This window comes from Mus musculus, chromosome 18 (genome assembly GCF_000001635.26).
Source record: "Mus musculus strain C57BL/6J chromosome 18, GRCm38.p6 C57BL/6J".
Classification (NCBI taxonomy): domain Eukaryota; kingdom Metazoa; phylum Chordata; class Mammalia; order Rodentia; family Muridae; genus Mus; species Mus musculus.
In genome coordinates this window covers 32,019,364-32,038,995 of record NC_000084.6, presented here as the reverse complement: position 1 = coordinate 32,038,995, position 19,632 = coordinate 32,019,364, and the positions used below count along the sequence as shown (strand labels likewise).

Below are 19,632 nucleotides of genomic sequence, written 5' to 3'. Positions count from 1 at the left end.
TTCCTTTCTGCTCTTACATGTATCACTGAACACCTTAACGGGGGAGTCCAAGCTATTCTTCAATGTCCCCCAACTGGGTTTCCTATAGTGCAGTTTAATTCTGTCACTATTTATTTGGATTTAGAGTTAGGTCTTGAAGGTTATGGGCTCCCATCTCCTCCTAGATTGTTTTATTATTGTTGTTGTTGCTGTGTATGTCTCTATAAGAGTGGATGTGTGGGTGTGCCACAGCACCTATGCTTAAGCACATATGCTTAAGATCAAAGGTTAGTTTGCAAATGTAAATTTTTTCCTTCCAACACATGTTCTGGAAATGAAACTGAGGATGATGTCAGGCTTATGCATCCATCTCTCAGGCCCCCTTCCTCAGCTCTGTTAAGGATGGACTCTCAGAACTAGGTAAATGCTCAGAGAAGGTTACCACCTTGTTCTAATGGGATGTAACAAAGGCTGTAGATAAATGGCCAAGGTAAGAGATGCAGAGGCAGGGGATGGGAAAGCAGGGCACAAAACCTTCATGCCCTCTTTGGCTGCCTCTCTCCAAGCATCTTCTGTGCTCCATATCTGAAAGCTAATGAAGTCTTATTCAGGAGTTTTACCTTCGCAGAGGCCAGTCAGGGGTGGAAAGCGTCAACTCTCCACTTAAATAGCCTTTCTGTTGATGGAACCACCCCGAGGCCCTCTGGACTCCAGAGCTGGAGCATAGTCTCAAGTACCATCAGAGAGCTATAAATCACTTCACACATTGCCCACACTGAAGGAACGCTAGACTTTTACGAGTTCTGTGACACAAACTGGGAATAAAGATATTCAAAAGAGACGCTTGTGTCCCACTTTGGCTATCAGAGTATTGGGACAAACTCAGGAAGTAGAACTTTCTCAGGATCTCGTACTGGGAGAAGGCTGAAGCCCAGTGCCAGTCAGAAGAGGAACCTGTCTCCCCTGAAGAGATTTCACACTTCTGAGAATGTGTTAGACCACCTGCAAGACAGATGTGCTGAGACAATGGTGTGTGGGGGTCAGTGGTGGGCAGTACCATCCCCTTGACCAGGAGTGCTTAGCCACACCCACCTCTTGGCCTCTGCTCTAGACCCCATATCAGAATCCAGAAGGTGGACTTGGGAGGGTCACTGGACCCCTTTGTCCCTCTCCACAATGTGGCTGTAATGAATGTGGTGGTTTCAATGATACTAGCCCCCACTGATTCATAGATTTGAATACTTGGGGACCTGGGCGTGGCACTATTTAAAAGGATTAGGAGGTGTGGACTTGTTGGAAGAAGTGTGTCACTGGGATGGGCATTGAGGTTTCAAAAAACCCATTCCAAGTCTAGAGTCTCTCTCTTCCTGCTGTCTGCAGATTGAGATACAGAACTCTCAGCTCCTTCTCCAGCACCAAGTCTGCTGGATGCCACCATGCTTCCTGCCACAGTGACAATGGACAAACCTCTGAAACTATAAGCCAGCTCCAATTAAACTCTTTCCTTGTGGTCATGGTATTTCTTCACAGCGACAGAACACTGACTAAGACAATGAATAAACCTCCTTTTTCTGTTTTCGATTATTACTTTTAAAAAATTTGTCCTACTAATGATGGCTTAGCCTAGCTGGCTTGGGCTGCCAGGATCCACCCAGGTTCTGATTCTTATAACTCCAATATCTACACTGTATCTTAAGCCTTGCCAGTACTCAGATGTCTGAGAGCAGTGCTCCTGACTGGCGTTCTTGGAGTCTCTATCCACCCTTCGAAGACACTGAACTGTCTGAACAGTCAGCTGATTATCACCCAGGGCTTGGCAGGTGATAAGCAGAGCTTTTCAGGGCACAGACCCTGAGGCCTCTAGGGCACCATTAACCACTGCTCGGCTGAAGAGTGAGCTAGCAGGCAGTTTCCAGGCTGCTGGCTGGGGCTGCAGGAGGACCTGTGGGAGTGAATACTCCTGAGACAGAGGACAAAGTCCTGTCATAAATTACGTATGCCCACAGTGCTTAGCCAGTTCCGCTTGGAGCCCTTCCTGTCCTTTCTCTCCCACACTGCCAGGAGTTTTGAAACTCTCCCTACCTGGATCTTTCAGGGTGCCCAGGGTGTAGTCAAAAGGGCTGCTCTACTCTGATCTTGACAAGGTAAGAGAACCCTGGAATACATGGAAGGAGGGGTTCCAGGCAGGAAGTGGGTCTGGAAGCACAGACCTGGGAAACAGGATGGGGCAGGCCTGTGGAGTAAAGGGCTGGAGTTGCCCCTCCAGACCTAGGAAACCTAAAACCTCAGTCCAGCAGTTGATAGAGCAGTTGATTTGGGCAGCGAGCTTACTCTGGTCTGGGAGGTGAAAAGGGCTATTAAATACTATGGTACCGGAAGGTTGGCACCACCCAGAGAAGGGCTGTTTGCTGCCTCTCCTCTAACCCTGTTGAAAGACCTCCCATGAAATCCAAGGGACTGAGGACAGCCTAGGTACCATGCTGAGGCGATGTCGTACCAAATGAAGAGGCTCACTGTATTCTCAAAACACGATAGTGATACTGTCTTCATTTTATGGGCACTGAGGTCTGGGGCTGGCTCTTGACTTCTGTTTAGGTTCATCCATTTGATCCATGGAGGCAGGTTACTGTGTTTAGTCTAAGAGACCTAGGCATTGGTTTGAGGCAAAATAGGGACTCATTGGTCTTAGAGTCTTCTCGGGATGCAAGGGTGGGGTAGAGATGACAAAAGAGAGAGATACCGGGCTGTGGGCACCCTGACTGTGGGTTTGATGTATAATATCCTCACTCATGAGGGAGGAAAGTGGAGACAGAAGTCAGTAGAGACCTGCAGAGGTTTGGTAGCTGTTAGTGTGGGGTCCCCCACCCTAAGTCTCCTAAGTCAGGCATGCATGTTTCCTCTTACTAGGCCTCTACTCAGAGTCCACTTTATATCTGTGGGTGTCAACTTTGCTCTGATTCATAAACCCCCTAACCTGAACTCTGTTTAGGATTGTAGCTTTTAAAAAGAAAGCCATAGGACCACGAGGCTCTCGTGCTTCTACAGTAAGCGCTTTGCTGACCGATCCATTGTCCCAGCCCTCCCTTGTGCTTGAACCTCAATAAAAGCTCACTCGGCTGGGATTGCTTGCGTTTTGTGATCTCTATCTCAAACCCAGGGTCAGTCGGCAGCAGGTGTACTAATACATGCCAGTCTCTTCTCTGACACACTGCTTCCGGTTTTGAACCCCCAGAACTGTCTCTAGCTCTCAGAACAAAGCAGGGACTCAAGCAGGAACCATGATAAAGCTTTCTGGTAATATCCCATTAACTTAATCTGAGTCCAGAAGGCACCACCTAAGATTTCCAGGTTCTGTGTCCCAGAGCAAAGAACTGAACTATTAATAAAGAAAGAAATATTGTATCTACAGCTCTTGAGCTAAAAAAAAAATCCAACTCATGGATAATGATAGAAGTAGAGACCATTTACTAAGAAAGACAAAGACTCTCTTTCATACAAACACCTGCCTTATTGAAAGAGGAAGCAAAATAGTGTCTTTATTAGTTCCTAAGTCTACCAATTATAGAGTAGCATTAAAGATAAATGAGGAAGCAAGATGAGGAGAAAAATAAGGTAGCGTAACTGGGAAAAGAGATACACACATGCATAAACACACACACACACACACACACACACACACAGAATTATCATGCAAGTGGAAAGAAAATTGTATCCTAATAAATTTCATAACAAAAACAGCTGGGGTGTGTAAAGTTGGTAGGCTGTTTGGCTAGCATGACGTAAGCCCTGGGTTCAGTCTCCCACAGCACATAAACTGGCTGTGGTGATGCATGCCTGTAATCCCAGCACTTGACAGAGCGAAGATCAGAAGTTCAAGGTTGGATACAGAGTGAGACCGAAGACAACTTAAGATACATGAGACCCTGTCTCAGAATAGATGGATATAGATAGATGATAGATGGGTAGATAGATAGATAGATAGATAGATAGATAGATAGATAGATAGATAGATAGAGGAAAGAAAGAAAAGGAAAGCAGGAAGACAGGAAGGAAACAAGCTTGTTCTTGTGTGAGAGAAACATAACAGCTTTTGATTTCTCGGACTCTGGCAGGCCTTCTCTAATACTGACCATCCAGTATTAGATTCCTGGGCTTGCTTTAGGACCACTGGCCAGCTGGTTTGATCCTGAATTTAGGATAGTCTGGCCTAAATCCTATCACCTGCTGGTGTGTGTTGATGTGCCCTCCCAGCCCTTGTCCTAGGCTGTGACTCCTCACTCCTGCATCAACCTTCCATTTCTTTGGGTGGTGACTCCCATACACTGGACCCAGGCCCTAGGACCACGTGAGGAATAGGTAACCTCTGCTGACCCAGGAGAGCTTCTGTGATGTATTCATGTCTTACCCTGCTGCAGATGTCCTTTCTGCCCAGAGAATACCCGTATCTCTTCCATAGGCAAAACTTTGATATCTTTGGGGCTGGCATTTCACAAGCCAGGGTCAATGCTGGATTTCCTTTTGGGAACTTCATCTCCTCATCCCTGAGGCAAGAGGTCTTCAAGAGGAGCACAGGTTCTATGCTTTCCATGAGAGAATCTGGACCAAGGTTCCCAGATGTTCTAGCAGAAGCTCCCACACTTAGCCCCCACTCCTCATTCAGTACTTCGATCTCTTCCCATCCCCATTTCATGAGTGTCTTTTGGTATTTTCTCTTCTATTGCCCCATTTTCAAGTTCAGTGACACTGGGAGAAGCACCACTGTGGTAATTCTGTGGAAGTTTTGAGTGCCCAAAGTTCATACTCTAGCCCCTTGAGGATGGTCATACCATTAATTCTCTTCAGATTGGCTGGGATGTTGGCCAAATGTGTTCAATTCCATCTTTTTTCAGAATTCACAAGGGGATATAGGCTAGGACAAGGGTCTCACATTCCCCAAAAGCAGGGACTTCCAAAGATAACAATTTTCTCTTCAGGACAGTGCCTCATCTGCCCTTCTGGGAAAGTTTCTTTCTTTCTTCCTTCCTTCCTTTCTTTCTTTCTTTCTTTCTTTCTTTCTTTCTTTCTTTCTTTCTTTCTTTCTTTCTTTCTTTCTTTCTTTCTGTCTCTCTCTCTCCCTCCCTCCCTCTCTCTCTCTCTCTCTCTTCTCTTCTTCTTCTTCTTCTTCTTCTTCTTCTTCTTCTTCTTCTTCTTCTTCTTCTTCTTCTCCACCATCACCATCATCATCAATCTATCCATTTGTCCATTTTCTCACCCACAACTCCATCTATCTACACATCCACTAATGTACTCATTAATCCGCTCTCCTACTCCCTTCAGTCCATTTGTTCATCCATCCATGTATTTAGAAAGCACAATGTGAGCTGCTTCTCTGGGTGCTGCACAGTGAGTTGTGGGAGAGCCACACACAAGGCCATATAAAAACAGGACCAAATGCTAAGGTAGAAATCTAATGTAACTAGGTCTGTGTGTATATGTACATGAGTGTGTGTTTACATACATGAAGTGCATGTTCCAAACCCAGATAAAATACAGAGACACAAAGACAAGAGAGAGCATGTAGTATTTCAAGACCTGAAGTTCATAATGGTATCCTCTGTGTGTGTGTGTGTGTGTGTGTGTGTGTGTGTGTGTGTGTTATAAGATAGAGTATAATGTATAAAAAATTAAAAAGTAGGCAGGTTGCGATGCAGAAGAGTCTTAAATATGGAGCATTCAGATCTATGGGTCTCTGGGGGCATTCATATTCAAACTACCACATTCTAATGCCTGCTCCCACAGACTTGTAGCCATATCATAATGCAAAACTGCATTCAGCCAACTTCAAAAGTCTTTATAGCTTCATAGTCTTAATGTTCTTTTTTTTTTAAAAAAAGATTTATTTACTATATGTTAGTACACTCTAGCTGTCTTCAGACACACCAGAAGAGGGTATCCAATATCTGTCATGACAGATGGTTGTGAGCCACCATGTGGTTGCTGGGCTCAGGACCTCCAGAAGAGCAGTCAGTGCTCTTAACCACTGAGCCATCTCTCCAACCCCAGTCTTAATGCTCTTAAAAGTCCAAAGCTCAAAGTCTCTTTGGAGACTCATGGCAATCTCTTAACTATAACCCCTGTAAAATCAAAGTGAAAAAGCAGATTGCATACTTCCAACATAAAATGGAACAGGATATTCATTGCCATTTCAAAAATGAGGAAAGGTAGAAAGGCTAAGAAATACTGAACCAAAGCAAGGCCAACAATCATCTGGGCAAACTCCAAACTCTGCATCTCCATGTCTGATGTCAAAGTGCTCTTCATATCTCCAAGTCCTTTCAGCTTTGCTGACTGCAACACTATTCTTCCTCTTGGGTTGGTTCTACTCCCTGTTAGCAGCTCTCCTTGGCAGTCATTTCACAACTCTGGCATCTCCAACACTTTGAGTTCTCCAAGACAACCCAGGATTCACCTTCATAGCTTCAGACAATGGCCTCTCTGGGCATCCATGCAGGGACACCCCTGGCACATGTCTGACCTCAGCAACTTTTCTTAGTTGTGGAGTGAGAACCCATAACCACTTTCTTGTATCCTTAACTCTAAAGGCAGAACCATGTGGCCAACGCTGCCAAGTTCTGGGCTGAAACTTGGCCCCGTTGTTCAAATACACATTTTTACCCCTTTTCTGCCTTGGGTGGTTTTCTTCACTGCTTATGTTTGGCTGTCCTGGGACCTACTCTGTAGCCCAGGCTGGCCTTGAGCTCAGAAATCTGCCTACCTCTGTCTTCTGAGCATGTGCCATCACTTAGCTCTAAACTTTTCTTTCTTTCACAAGTTGGAAGCATCGCTGAGTGAGATCTTGCCCTGAGGTTACCACTCCCTTTAGTCCATCTAGGATCAGGGTTTTCTTCAAACCTTTTCCTGGTGCTCCTTTTCTCCTCAAACTGTACATTCTGTATTTTTTTTCATGCTCATCTTGTTCCTTTTCATTGCAGATCTGCATAAGCAAGATAACTATTAATGACTATTAAGCAACACAGTCAATACTAGGCTGTATTTTTTCTGTACCAAAGCTCTTAACCCATAACTCTTCAACTTAGCTTTAGGCATATTTTTTTTGATAAGGGCAGAAAACATTCATATTCTTCAACAAAATATCACAAGATTAGTCTCTAAGCCACATATTAATATTATTCTCCTCTGAAAGCTCCTGAGCCCAGCTCCCATAGTTCAAATCTCCCTTAGTATTGCTATCCTCCATGCTTTTATTTACTTATTTTTATGGAGATTTTATTTCCTTTATTTGAGAAACTTAAGTCTTGGGTACATCAAAACCAATTTCTGGGATGAGGGAAAAAAAAAACCAGAACCCACAATAGAAAAAAAAAGTTATCATCTGGGTCACAACAGAACTCAGAGAATATATTCTTTTTTTTTTAAGATTTATTTATTATTATATCTAAGTACACTGTAGCTGTCTTCAGACACTCTAGAAGAGGGCACCAGATCTCATTATGGATGGTTGTGAGCCACCATGTGGTTGCTGGGATTTGAACTCAGGACATTCAGAAGAACAGTCAGTGCTCTCAACCACTGAGCCATCTCTCCAGCCCTAAATATATTCTTATAATTGAAAAATTGTAGGTGCTTCATAATTGACCTTCTGATACAAAATGATCTATTGAATTTGCAACTTGGTTCTTGGTGTGGAGGTCCACAGACAAACTAGGACGTCTTCAGACCTTAGCTGGATGCCATGAGGGGTTATTTGGCTTTCGACTCTTTTTTTCTTGTCTAAGAGGTAGCAGCAGCAACAGTGCCCACCTTCTGGGCAGCTTCTTTCTTGGCATGATGAGCCTGCAGGACTGCCACAGCTTCATCCACCTTGGAGCGGAGGGATTCAGGGGACTCCAGCACATGCAGCAGCTCAGAGTTGTCGATTTCCAGTACATGCTTTCATTAGTATGACCCATTAAGCTTCACTTAAATTATTCAACTACTTTTCTAGTTCAAAGTCCCCCAAATGTTCCATTTTACTTCAAACAAAAAGCATGGTCTGGCCTATCACAGCAATATTCCACTCCTGATACCAACTTCTGTCTTAGTCAGGGGTTTGTTGTTGTGAAGAGACACAAGCAAAGGTTATAAAGGAAAACATTTAATTAGGACTGGCTACAGTTCAGAGGTTTAGTTCATCATGGTGGGAATCATGGTGACATGCAGGCAGACATGGTGCTGGGGAGGTAGCTGAGAGTTCTACATTTGAATCTAAGGCAGGAGAGAGAGACACACACACACAGGGTCTTGAGCTTCTGAAATTTCAAAGCCCACCACCCAGTGACACAGTTCCTCCAACCAAACCACACCTACTCCAACAAAGCCACACCTCCTAACAGTGCCACTTCCTGGTGATCAAAACACTCAAATCTGAGTATATGGGGCCATTCTTATGCAACCCATAATAATAGGCAATATGATACATGAGAAGATAAACAAATAAGTATTCTTTTTTTAATACAATGAAAACATTCTGGAGGAGTCACAATAAAAATCTTGATTTAGGTTTAGGTATATATGTGTGTGCTTGAGTATGGGCTTGTACATGTGTCAGTAAAGAGCCTGAGGAGGCCAGCAGAGGGAGGTGGACCCTCTTGAACTAGCGTCAAAGGCAATTGTGAGCTGCCTGATATGGGTGCTAGGTCCTATGTAGGGATAACTAGAGCTCTTAACTGCTGAGCCATCTTTACAGCCCCAATAAATATTCTTGAGTATTGTAAAGCCAGGGTCATCTGTCAACTGTTGAGAGGCATAATATGATCATTTTTGCATCGTTGTAAGATTTAGTCTTAAATTTAATTATATGTGTGTATGTCTATGTGTAGGTTAGTGTGGGTGCCTGCAGAAGCAAAAGGAGGGCACCAGATTCACTGGATCTGAGGTTATAGGTTGTTCTGAGCAGCCCATTATAGGTGCTGGGAACTGAACTGGGGTATTCTATAAGAGAGCTATGTGCACTTAATTGCTGAGTCCTCTCTCTGGCTTCCAAAATTTGCATCTTTTAAAGTACACTTGCTTGATGAAATGAAGGATGTAGTTTTAGAGACCCCAAGCGAAAGTCTTTCAGGGAAGCTTCATACCCCCAGGGTAAAAATAGCTCCAGAGTGATGTCTCTTTGCACACATGTGTGCATTCACATGTGGCCCAGAGATGGATGTTTAGTGTCTTCCTTGATCACTTTTTGCATTATTTCATTTTAAAACTTGTTTTATTATTCAATTGATGTAGTGGTGCGTGCAGGCATGAGCATGCACAGAGGTGGTACACCACTTGTGGTGATCAGAAGACAGCTTTCAGGAGTTAACGCTCCGCTTTCTCCTTGCTGAGGCAGGGTCTCTGCTGTGCTGTGTACCCCAGGCAAGCTGGCTGTAAACTCCCAGGTGGTTCTCACAGTCTCGCTGTAGGATGCAGATGCACGCCACCACATCTGGATTTTTATGTGGGCTCTGGGGATGAATCTCACATTGTCATGTTTGTGAGGCACATGCTTTACGTGCTGAGCCATCTGGTCAACCCTCTGCATTAGTTTTTAAATAAAGGTCCTTCACTGAACCTGTCAGGTGAGCTGTCCAGCAAGTTCAGAGCTCTGCTCATCTCAGTCTCTCCACCTGGGAAACAGGTCACCTAGTTTCCACGCCTGACACGAGCAATTTGTATTTTGTTCTTTTTAAAATTTTATTGAAGTTGTGGGGGGGCACAGGGGGGCAGTCAGCTTCTGGTGGTATTGATTTTCCTTTTTTGATTTTTGGGTTTTTATTGTTGCACCAATTTCTGATCGACTTTTTAAAAAGATCATTTTTTTAGCTAGGTGGTGGTGGCAGCGCACGTCTTTAATCTCAGCACCTGGAAGTCAGATGCAGGTGAACCTCTGAGTTCGAGGCCAGCCTCTTCTATAGAGTGAGTTCTGGGACAGCCAGGGCTACACAAAGACATCCTGTCTCAAAAACATTAATAACAATAATAACAATAATAATAACTTATTTTTTCTTCTCACTTTAGGGTTCTATTATTCTGTCCACAGCTTTCTAACATGGCCAGATTATAATCTCAAATCTTCCCTCTTTCGTAATGTGTGCTCTCAGTGATGTACATTTTCCATATGTACTTCCTTTTCTGAATTTCACAAGTTTTGATCAGTTGTATTTAGTTGATATTATTTCACTTTTTCCTTGGGACTTTTCGGCCCATGTATCCACAGGTATATTTATTAATCTCCAAATAGGCTAGGATTTGTCACTTATTATTTTGTTATTGATTTCTAGTTTTGGTACACTGGTCTGAGGAGGTGATTTACACGATTTGCTTCTTTAAGGCATGCATTATGGACCAGAATGGAGTGTGATCTCTCTTAGCAAATGTTCCATGTGAGGCTGAAAAGACTGTATGTTCTGTTGTTGCTAGACAAACCAGTGTATAAAGATAACAATTCACACATTTGCAGTGCCATATTGGATTGGTGGCGGTGTTGAGTTTGTTTGTTATCCTTACTGATTTTCTGCATGTTGACTCTGTCCATTTCTGATAGAAATACATTGAAGTCTCCTATTGTAATGGTCAGCTCTTCTACTTCTTACATGCGATTGTTTTTGCCTTATGTATTTTGGCATTCTGTTGTTAGGTGCATACATGTTAAGGATTATGTTTTCTTTGAGGATTTAATCCCTCTCCATCATGCCATATTTCCTTTCATTTCTCATCCTTTTTTTTATAACTTGGAATATGTTTTCTATGAAATTCTATGGCTATTACAGCTTTCCTTTGAAGTGTATTAGTGAGGTAAATCTTTATCTCTGTAATAAAACTTATACCTGTATAGTTAGTGTAGGCTTCTCGTGAACGAGATATAGTTGGTAGCCACTATTTTTTAAAAGAAAAGTAGTGGTGAAGGCAGAATAGAATGGCTCATGCACTTTCCTCAGCAGCTGCTAATGCCATTGGTTGAGATAAAGACTGCATGAGCAGAGCATTTTGAGGACTAAGGAAGTGAAGTACTACAGTCATACAGACCTTGATGTACTCATGGCGCATCTTCTGGAGAAGTCCAGAGAAATGGCGTCTTTGGGGTCTGGTGATGGATATGACTTCTAGAAAAGTTGCTTTTGGACCTAGCATTGTCATGAGCCTGGCAGCAAGCCTAGGCCATAGGAGAGGTTTCACAGAGGAATATGCAGCTGAAAGAGAGTCCGGGTCAGCTAGAATTCTGTAGCCCACATCAAGCCCAGGTCAAGAGACTTGGAGACTTTCTTGACTGTGTTTAAGCAATGAGATGAGGTCATAGCTGAACTTGCTCCACCCAGTCACATCTTTAACTTTCAGTGTCTTTGCCCTCCCACCACTGAGTCTGATAGAAGTCCTAGTGAAAAAGGGAAGTAACTGAGCAGTGAAATGTAGCATACTAGCTGCATTGCTCTGCCAAATGGTAAGCAGATCTGAGATGACCTGGGCAGAGAGGCAAAGATGTTCAGAAGAAATCCCATCTATAGGGTTAAGTCCACTTCTCTGCACAATTTTGAAGACAATGTTTCCAGCCACACAGCGGCTTGCTGATCCAGGGCTCAGCAAGGATTGAGGACTAACCACCTCAAACTAACTTGGACTAACTCCTACCACATGGTGGGGAACATTAGTGGAAGAGGTTGTCCAATCTTTGCCTTGACCAACACCAGCCCTTCTTTTTTTTGGTTTTTGTTTTTGTTTTTGTTTTGTTTTTCGAGACAGGGTTTCTCTGTATAGCCCTGGCTGTCCTAGAGCTCACTTTGTAGACCAGGCTGGCCTCGAATTCAGACATCCGCCTGCCTCTGCCTCCCAAGTGCTGGGATTAAAGGCGTGCGCCACCACGCCCTGCTTAACACCAGCCCTTCTTGAGTCTCAGGTTTTCTAGCTACTAGCTCAGACAGCCTTCTGAGTCTGTGTTACAGAGTCTTTGGGGATGAATCTCAGAAGCGGTACTCCATCGCTCCGTGACATTCTCTTTGTTAGAGTAAATAATTAGATCTACCCTCAAAATAGAGAGGAGCAGTCTCCATTCCATGAGATGATTTATAAAAGGAGGTGTGTTTTTATTAGTCATCTTTCCATCACTACAATGAAATGTTTGACATAGATTACTTATGAAATACAAAAAGGGCAATTTTGTCTCATGGTCATGCAGATTCAAGTTCAAGATCGGGAGGCTACACTTCTGGTGTAGGTAGTATATCACAGCAGGGGTGAGTGTCAACACAAGTCTTCATATTTCAAGAGAAGAAGCAAGGAAAGCCAGATGGATGGGATGAACTCACATACTACCACTCAGGGGCACATTGCCCTCCATGACCTAAGATCTCTGGTCTATCTCTTAAAGGTCAACAGAACATCTCAGTTCCACCACTCTGAGGACCAAACTTTTTATTGGTACTTATGAGAGATATTTAAATTAGACTCAAGCCAGAGAAGTGTGACAAAGACTTGGGGAGCTATTCTAAACTACCACAATAGCTAATAAAATCAGAGTTCTGATTTAAGAGTGAGAATCCAGAAAGATTAATGTGGACCACTGACACTCCTTCACTTTGGAAGTCACCTCAGCATGCAGAGAAATAGTGGAAAGCAAGGAGTAGCAGAGCTGAACTCTAAGTGTATTAGTCAGGGTTCTCTAGAGTCACAGAACTTATGGATAGTCTCTAGATAATAAAGGAATTTATTGATGACTTACAGTCGGCAGCTCAATTCCCAACAATCGTTCAGTCACAGCTGTGAATGGAAGTCCAAGGATCTAGCAGTTACTCAGTCTCACGCAGCAAGCAGGCGAAGGAGCAGGAGCAAGAGCTAGACTCCCTTCTTCCAATGTCCTTATATTGTCTCCAGCAGAAGGTGTAGCCCAGATTAAAGGTGTGTTCCACCACACCTTTAATCCCAGATGAAAGGCGTAGCCCAGATTAAAGGTGTGTTCCTTAAACTCGGAGATTCAATCTTCTGGAATCCATAGCCACTATGGCTCAAGATCTTCAAACCAAGATCCAGATAAGGATCTCCAAGCCTCCAGATAAGGGTCACTGGTGAGCCTTCCAATTCCGGATTGTAGTTCATTCCAAATATTGTCAAGTTGACAACCAGGAATAGCCACTACACTAAGGGTGATCTCTCTCTCTCTCTCTCTCTCTCTCTCTCTCTCTCTCTCTCAATTTTTATTTCATTTTATGTGTTTGGGTGTTCTGCCTGAATGTATGCACCTGTATGTCTTGTGCCCAAGGTGGCCAAAAGAGTGCATTGGATCCCTTGGAACTGGAGTCATAGACAGTTATGAGCTGCCATGTGGGGTGCTGGGAATTGAACTCAAGTCCTCTAGTAGAGCAGTCAGTGTTCTTAACCATTGTACCATCTCTCCAGACCTTGCTCTCCATTTTTATAAATATTTGTTTATTTATTGTACCTGACAGGGAGCATACAGTGCCACATGTGAAGGTCTGAGAATAACTTTTGGAAGTCAGTTGCCTCATTCTACAACATGGGGACTAAGTATTGAACTCAGGTCATCAGGCTTGGCCGCAAGAATCCTTGCCCTTTTTAACTCACTAGCCCCTATGGATTTCTTCTTTGTAATTCAACAGACCAACATGTACAGAATAAACAGCAGGAAGGAGATCTGAAAGGTAGTTCTTGTTCTGTTGGTTGGAAAGGACTGACCAAGGTGGTATCAGGGTCCTCTATGTCTTTTCTTTCCAATATCTCTCCAGGTTCCATGAGATGAACAGAGGGACCAGCCTCCCTTTAAAGAATGGAGACTTGCTGAAGGTCTTCTCAGCATTTTGACAGATGGTCACAGTTCCTCAGAGCAGAGGGTATAGAGACAGGACTTCCTCAGAGCAGAAGGTCTAGAGACAAGAGGCAGATTTTAGAGGTAGGGAAAAGATTCTCCTTTGCTTATCAGTTGGAAAATCTATGGCAAGCAAGGTATCTCAGCTGATAAAGAACTTGTAACATGAACCACATTTTCCTACCCAAACCCACATTACAAATCTGGACATAGTGACACACACTTGTAAGTGCTGGGAAGGCAGAAATAAGCAGACCCCTGGGGCTGCCTTAACAGCCAGGGCAACCCAATTGCCAAATTGTTTCAGGCCAATGAGAGACTGTGTATCTCAAAAGAAACCCAAGACGGATGGTGCCTGTGGAACCTCTTAGATTGTCCTCTGGTCTCCTGTTGTGAGACACGACGACTGGGAAGGTGTGAAGAAACATTTAATCACCCCCAGATAGAGAGCCTACAACAGACCAAACTAATGATGCCACTGAAGGCCAAGTTGGTGAACCAATGAGTTTTATTGGGGTTGCTTAATAGCTCAGGCAACTGCATGGCCAAAACCCATCCCAGTGTAAGTGACAGCTCACAAAGGAGGAACCCTGGGCCACACTGCACAGCCTGTGGGCAGCTTGACAAGTGGGAGAGTGTCTTTTCCTGGCAGCTCAGTTGGTCTGAGCTCTTGTCTGCCTGCCTGTCTGTTTTATTTTATGTATATTAGTGTTTTCTTGAATGTACGTCTGTGTACCATGTGCAGAGAGTGCTCCCAGAGGCTAGAAGAGGATGTCGGAGCCCCTAGGACTAGAACCATAGTTCTGAGCCACCATGTGGACTCGGGGAATTGAATTCAGGTCCTTTTGAAAAGCAGCCCATGCTCTTAACCACCAAGCCATCTCTCCAAGCCCCTTAACCACTGAACCATCTCTCCAAACCCCTTAACCACCAAGCTATCTCTCCAAGCTCCTTAACCACCAAGCCATCTCTCCAAGCCCCTTAACCACAGAACTGTCTCTCCAAGCCCCTTAACCACAGAACTGTCTCTCCAAGCCCCTTAACCACTGAGCCATCTCTCCAAACCCCAAGGTCTGGAAACTTGCAGGCAGCTTGGCTGGTCTCTGCCTTACCTGGGTGGTTCAGTTGGTCTGAGCCTGCTCTAGTCATTTCAATTTTTCAGAAAGTTTTGCTTGGTAGTTCTAGCTGTGACATAAGCTTGTGACATCTAGTGAATCTGGAGAGTTGTAATGGCCTCATGAAGCCATGAGTGAATGGCCTCCTGTTTTAGCAATCTTCCCTGCAAGATGGAGGATGGGAGGCTTCATCTTCTTTTAGAACATCCTGCATCTTAGTGAGCTTCCCTCTAAGTTGAACTGTTTTATTTTGGAGGAAATGACTAAAGAACACCTTTTCTACACATCTGCACACATATACATGTGTACCCACACATACGTGAACACACACATGCCAAGATTTGGGAAGGTCTCAGCATTCCCCATGTTCTCCCTGTAGAATGATTGATGTCATCTATTCTCAGAGATGCCCGGCAATTGGGTATCCTCACCCAACCATATAGGCCATTATTACAGCAACACCATTTCCAGATGTTTCACATGCTCTTTCGGTAGAGAACTATTGACTGCGTCCCTTCTGCAGGCCTGTGCTAGAGGCAGGCAAAGGAGAAATGAACTCCACAGGTTCAGCCCCTCTCTCACACTGCTAATGTATCAAAAAAGGACAGAGAGTAGCACTCAATAACACAGGAAGGGCATCCCCATGAGGGGGAAGACCGGGACCTGACTTTTCTTTTATCTGAATGCCCCATAGCACTTGGGAGCAGCCAGAAGCTGGTTTGGCAGATTTGGAATGTGGTTGGTCTGGGCTTAATTCCTAACTATGCCGTTCATTAACGAAGTGGCTTTCCCGTTTTGGACACCAAGTAAAAATCAAGGGGCCGGGCCTCATATTTCACTCCTATAATCCCAGCAATGGAAAGACTGGAGGAATGCTAGCTCAAGACCCAGCTCAGCTATATAATGAGATGCTGATTAAAAGGTTTAGATCAAGTTCTATTGATGTGAAGAGACACCATGAGCACAGCAACTCTCATAAGAGGAAGAATTTAATTGGGAGGAGGGCTTGCTTACATTTTCAGAGGCTTAGTCTATTATCATCATGACAGAGAGCATGACAACAGAAAGGCATGGTACTGGAAAAGTAGTTGAGAGATATATCCTAATCTATAAGCAGAGACAGAGAGAGCTGGGCCTAGCCTTGGCTTTTGAAACCTCAAAGCCCACATCAAGTGACACACTTCCTCCAACAATACCACGCCTACTCCAAAAAATCTCCACCTCCTAATCCTTCTAATCCCACTTCCTGGTGGCTAAACATTTACATATATGAGCCATAGGGGCCATTCCAAACTACCGCAAGTAAACTACCCATCTATAGCAGAGCTCCTCCTAAGACACACGATGATGATTGGTTGGTATGGATATGGGACCAGTTAAAAGTCTGGATTGTGTGGGCATGGTGGCACAAGCTTGTAATTCAGAACTGGAAGGCAGAGACAGGGGAGTCCTTAGCACTCACTGCTCAGACAACCTCATCTACTTGCTGAGCTCCAAGTCCCAGTGAGAGACCCTGTCTCAAAAAACAAGCTGGGTCCTGAAGAAATGGTGAATTGGGCAAAGTGGTTTCTATATAAATATGTCAACTGGGGTTTGGATGCAAGCACCCATGTAAATACCTTTCGTGTGTGGCTGCCCACCTATAATCCCAGTCTTGATGGACACAGGGATCCCCACGGAAAAACTGGCTAACTATACTAGTTGAATCAGTGCACTCTGGGTTCAGGAAGAGACATTGACTCAACATATAAAGTGGAGAGGATTGAGGGAAAACACCTAGCATCAGTGCTGATCTCTAAACCAGCAGTTCTCAACCTGTGGGTCGAGACCCTTTTGGAAGTGAATGACCCCTTCACAGGGGTTACCTAAGACCATCAGAAAACACAGTCACAATTCGTAACACTAGCTAAGTCACAGTTATGAAGTAGCAATGAAGATAATTTTACAAGTGAAGGTCACCACAGCATGAGGAACTATATTAAAGAGTCACAACATTAGGAAGGTTGAGAATGGACACATGTGGGCCCTCTATCATACACACATTCCACACGTATAAGAGAGAGAGAGAGAAAGAGAGAGAGAGAGAGAGAGAGAGAACAATGTGGTGGCTCCTGAGGAACAACATCTGGAGTTGATCTCTGTCTTCCACATGCATGCACATATAATATGCATGTGCAACACAAGAATACTCTCTCCCCCCCACCCCCACACTTCAAAACTTGGGCTTCTCGATGACAGGGCACTTACCTACACCCTGAACGGAGCCCAGAGCGAAGGGCCAAGTGTTGCCTAAAGGAGAAGTAGACGAAGAAGACAAGAAACGCCTTCTTACTTACAGACCAGGAATGTGGCTCAGTCCTCCAGCTAGTCAGAGCTGTTCCTGGAGGCAAACTCCAATCAAAATACTTGAGGACAGGCTGACAGTTCACACGGCACCTGTTCTTTAGGGCTCCAGACTGATAGGCGATGGGGCTGACCTTTTGCTTTTCCTCCTACAGGCTGAAGGAACTGCTGACCTGGGATGTCCGTGTTCCGGCTGGTAAGAGCAGTGCTTACTGTGGACATTTCCTAAGGTTGAGTCAGGAAAAAAAGAGAGTCAAAGAGACCCCAGAAGGCCAATTGCAGAGACAGGGGTGGCGATTGAGGACTAGGAAAGGTTCTACTATTGGAAGAAAGCAAGTGTGGCTAACACTGGGCCTCTGCAAGGTGGCCACGTGTACAGAAATTCCCCGCTTATATTCAGGGACTTTTAAAAAGGAGGGCGTGGTTCTTGAGATGGGGAGATGGCTCCATTAGTGAAGTGTTTGCCTTGCATATCTAATAAGTCCCTGAGTGTGTGATACCTGAGAGCCCACCTTAAAACAAAATGAAAAACTAAAAATGCCAGAAGTGATCATCGGTATTGGCTTGTAATCCTTAGCTCTGAAGTTCAGCTGTCAGCCAGCATAGTTGAGTCAGACAGTATGGAGAAATCTTAGCTCAAAAAAAACCCACTGTGGGCAGCGCCTGAATAACAGCCGAGATTGTCCTCTGGCCTCCACATGCATGCGCCACACACATGCATGCACATATCCATTCACATCCATTCACATTCCACTTCCTGTAACATGCACCTTTGCACACTCGGGGTAGGAATGGGGCGCTCCCATTTGCTGTCTTATGTGGCAGGTGCAGAGAGCTTGCCTGGGGATAACAGGGTGGGAAGGAGCCACTCTGATGTTTACTCAGGAAATGTCTGTTTCAGTGGCTAGGTAATGGCTCTGCATGTGGGAAATGGAGTGTGATTTTGTTAATTGTTTGGTTCAACAAACACTGAGAAAATGCCAGAGCCGGAGAGTGATTCAGAAGAGATAAAAGTGGAGGCATACTCTCATTCTCAGGTAGTGTGAGGTTCAGATCAAGTACACATAAAAAGGTGGCAATTGTCTCACTTAGAGAACAGCCTTGTGCAATACTACCTTAGTAAAAGAAAGCTTAATCCAAACTATATACTTGTGTAATGTGATAAATTAATATCACAAGTATACACACTATGTGGCTTTCTAAGTTCCCAGGCAAACCTTATAAAAACACAAGACACTCCTTATGGTACACAGAGTGATCCGCCAAAACCATGCTTTCGGTTTTGGATGAGTGCAAGTGGCTGATAGAGAGACACAGCAGACAGGGCAGACTGGTGAGTATAGCATCCGGAAGAGTGCAGCTAAGGAAACTGTCACACAGAGACTCTGGAGAGTTAGAAGACCTTAGAGAGGGATGGCATTACCCTGTTTTACCCCCATCGTCTGATCTCGTATCCCGAACTGGAGGGTAAGTTAAAAAGCCAGCGCATTCAAGCATCAGTGGAGTAGGAACAAGTCGGCAGAAAACACAGGGCAGAGGACTCTTGTGGAGGAGGAGAATACTCTACATTGGTTAGAGGAAAACAGACTTGGAGATACCAGGAGATACCAGGCAGAGAGAGCAGGCATGAGGAGAGCAGCATCTCCTGAACCCCGCCCCGCCCCGCCCCGCCCCGCCTTGCCCCCGCCCTGCCCCCGCCCCGCGCCTTGCCCCTGCCACGCGCCGCCCCCGCCCCAAGCAGGCTGACTTCTCCTTGAATCCAGCTAAGGTAGCTGCCCACCTAACAGCAGCTTGTTGGACACCTGCCAGTCTCTTCTTTACAATATGGCTGGGCCTGGGCCTTCCTAAGTTTGTCTTAAACTGCTCTGCACATTCACAAGATTTCCAAGTCAAGACATCTCAGTGTCAGCTGCCTCTGATGCTGGCTAGTGTTGATGGCACGTGGCTGGGAGAACTCCTAAGTTCTCTCTAGAAACCAGTAAGTATAGGTGTAAAATAACGTGTCATAATTAAAACAGACATCATCAACAATAACAAAAACCCCATCACAAAGGTCTGCTATTTTCTCTTTAGCCTGATATGAAAATACATTGATCTTATCACTCGGTGACACAGCCTGTGGTTGGAGTCTCCTTTGGGTCTCCTATTTCTTTGATTCCAACAGATATTAGGAAGGTGAAACCAAAACGGAAGGGAAGAGAAGATTGTGATATGTCACCGAATGCCCATGGTACAGGAAATTCTAGGGGTGCAGTGATCCCCTGAGGGCCCAGTGGTACCAAGAAGTTTAATAGATGCCACCATTTTGGTTCATTCCATGTGATACATTAATCAAGATGGCAGTAAAGTCACATGGTGGTCAGCATC

The 19,632-nt window shown here is 44.5% G+C and overlaps 1 protein-coding gene and 1 long non-coding RNA gene across 4 annotated transcripts in view; one reads left to right on the top strand and one right to left on the bottom strand.

Moving 5' to 3' along the window:
- The first annotated feature begins 2,064 nt into the window (after nucleotides 1–2,064).
- Myo7b (myosin VIIB) overlaps nucleotides 2,065–19,632 on the top strand; it is a 77,698-nt gene continuing 60,130 nt past the window's right edge. Inside the window, exons 1-2 of the mRNA NM_032394.3 lie at nucleotides 2,065–2,123; nucleotides 17,421–17,461. Of these exons, the coding sequence (NP_115770.2) occupies nucleotides 17,444–17,461 (18 nt within the window). The 5' untranslated portion in view covers nucleotides 2,065–2,123; nucleotides 17,421–17,443. The remainder of the gene's footprint in view (nucleotides 2,124–17,420; nucleotides 17,462–19,632) is intronic.
- On the bottom strand, nucleotides 13,358–19,228 carry Gm16344. Of its 3 annotated transcripts, XR_386145.4 has the most exons (4): nucleotides 19,046–19,228; nucleotides 18,689–18,828; nucleotides 17,259–17,490; nucleotides 13,358–13,865 (listed from the first exon to the last, which is right to left on the bottom strand). It is a non-coding gene; the product is annotated as a predicted gene 16344 (long non-coding RNA). The 3 variants fall into 3 exon arrangements; XR_001782433.2 differs by lacking the exon at nucleotides 18,689–18,828; XR_001782434.2 differs by lacking the exon at nucleotides 19,046–19,228 and having other exon boundaries at nucleotides 18,689–18,899.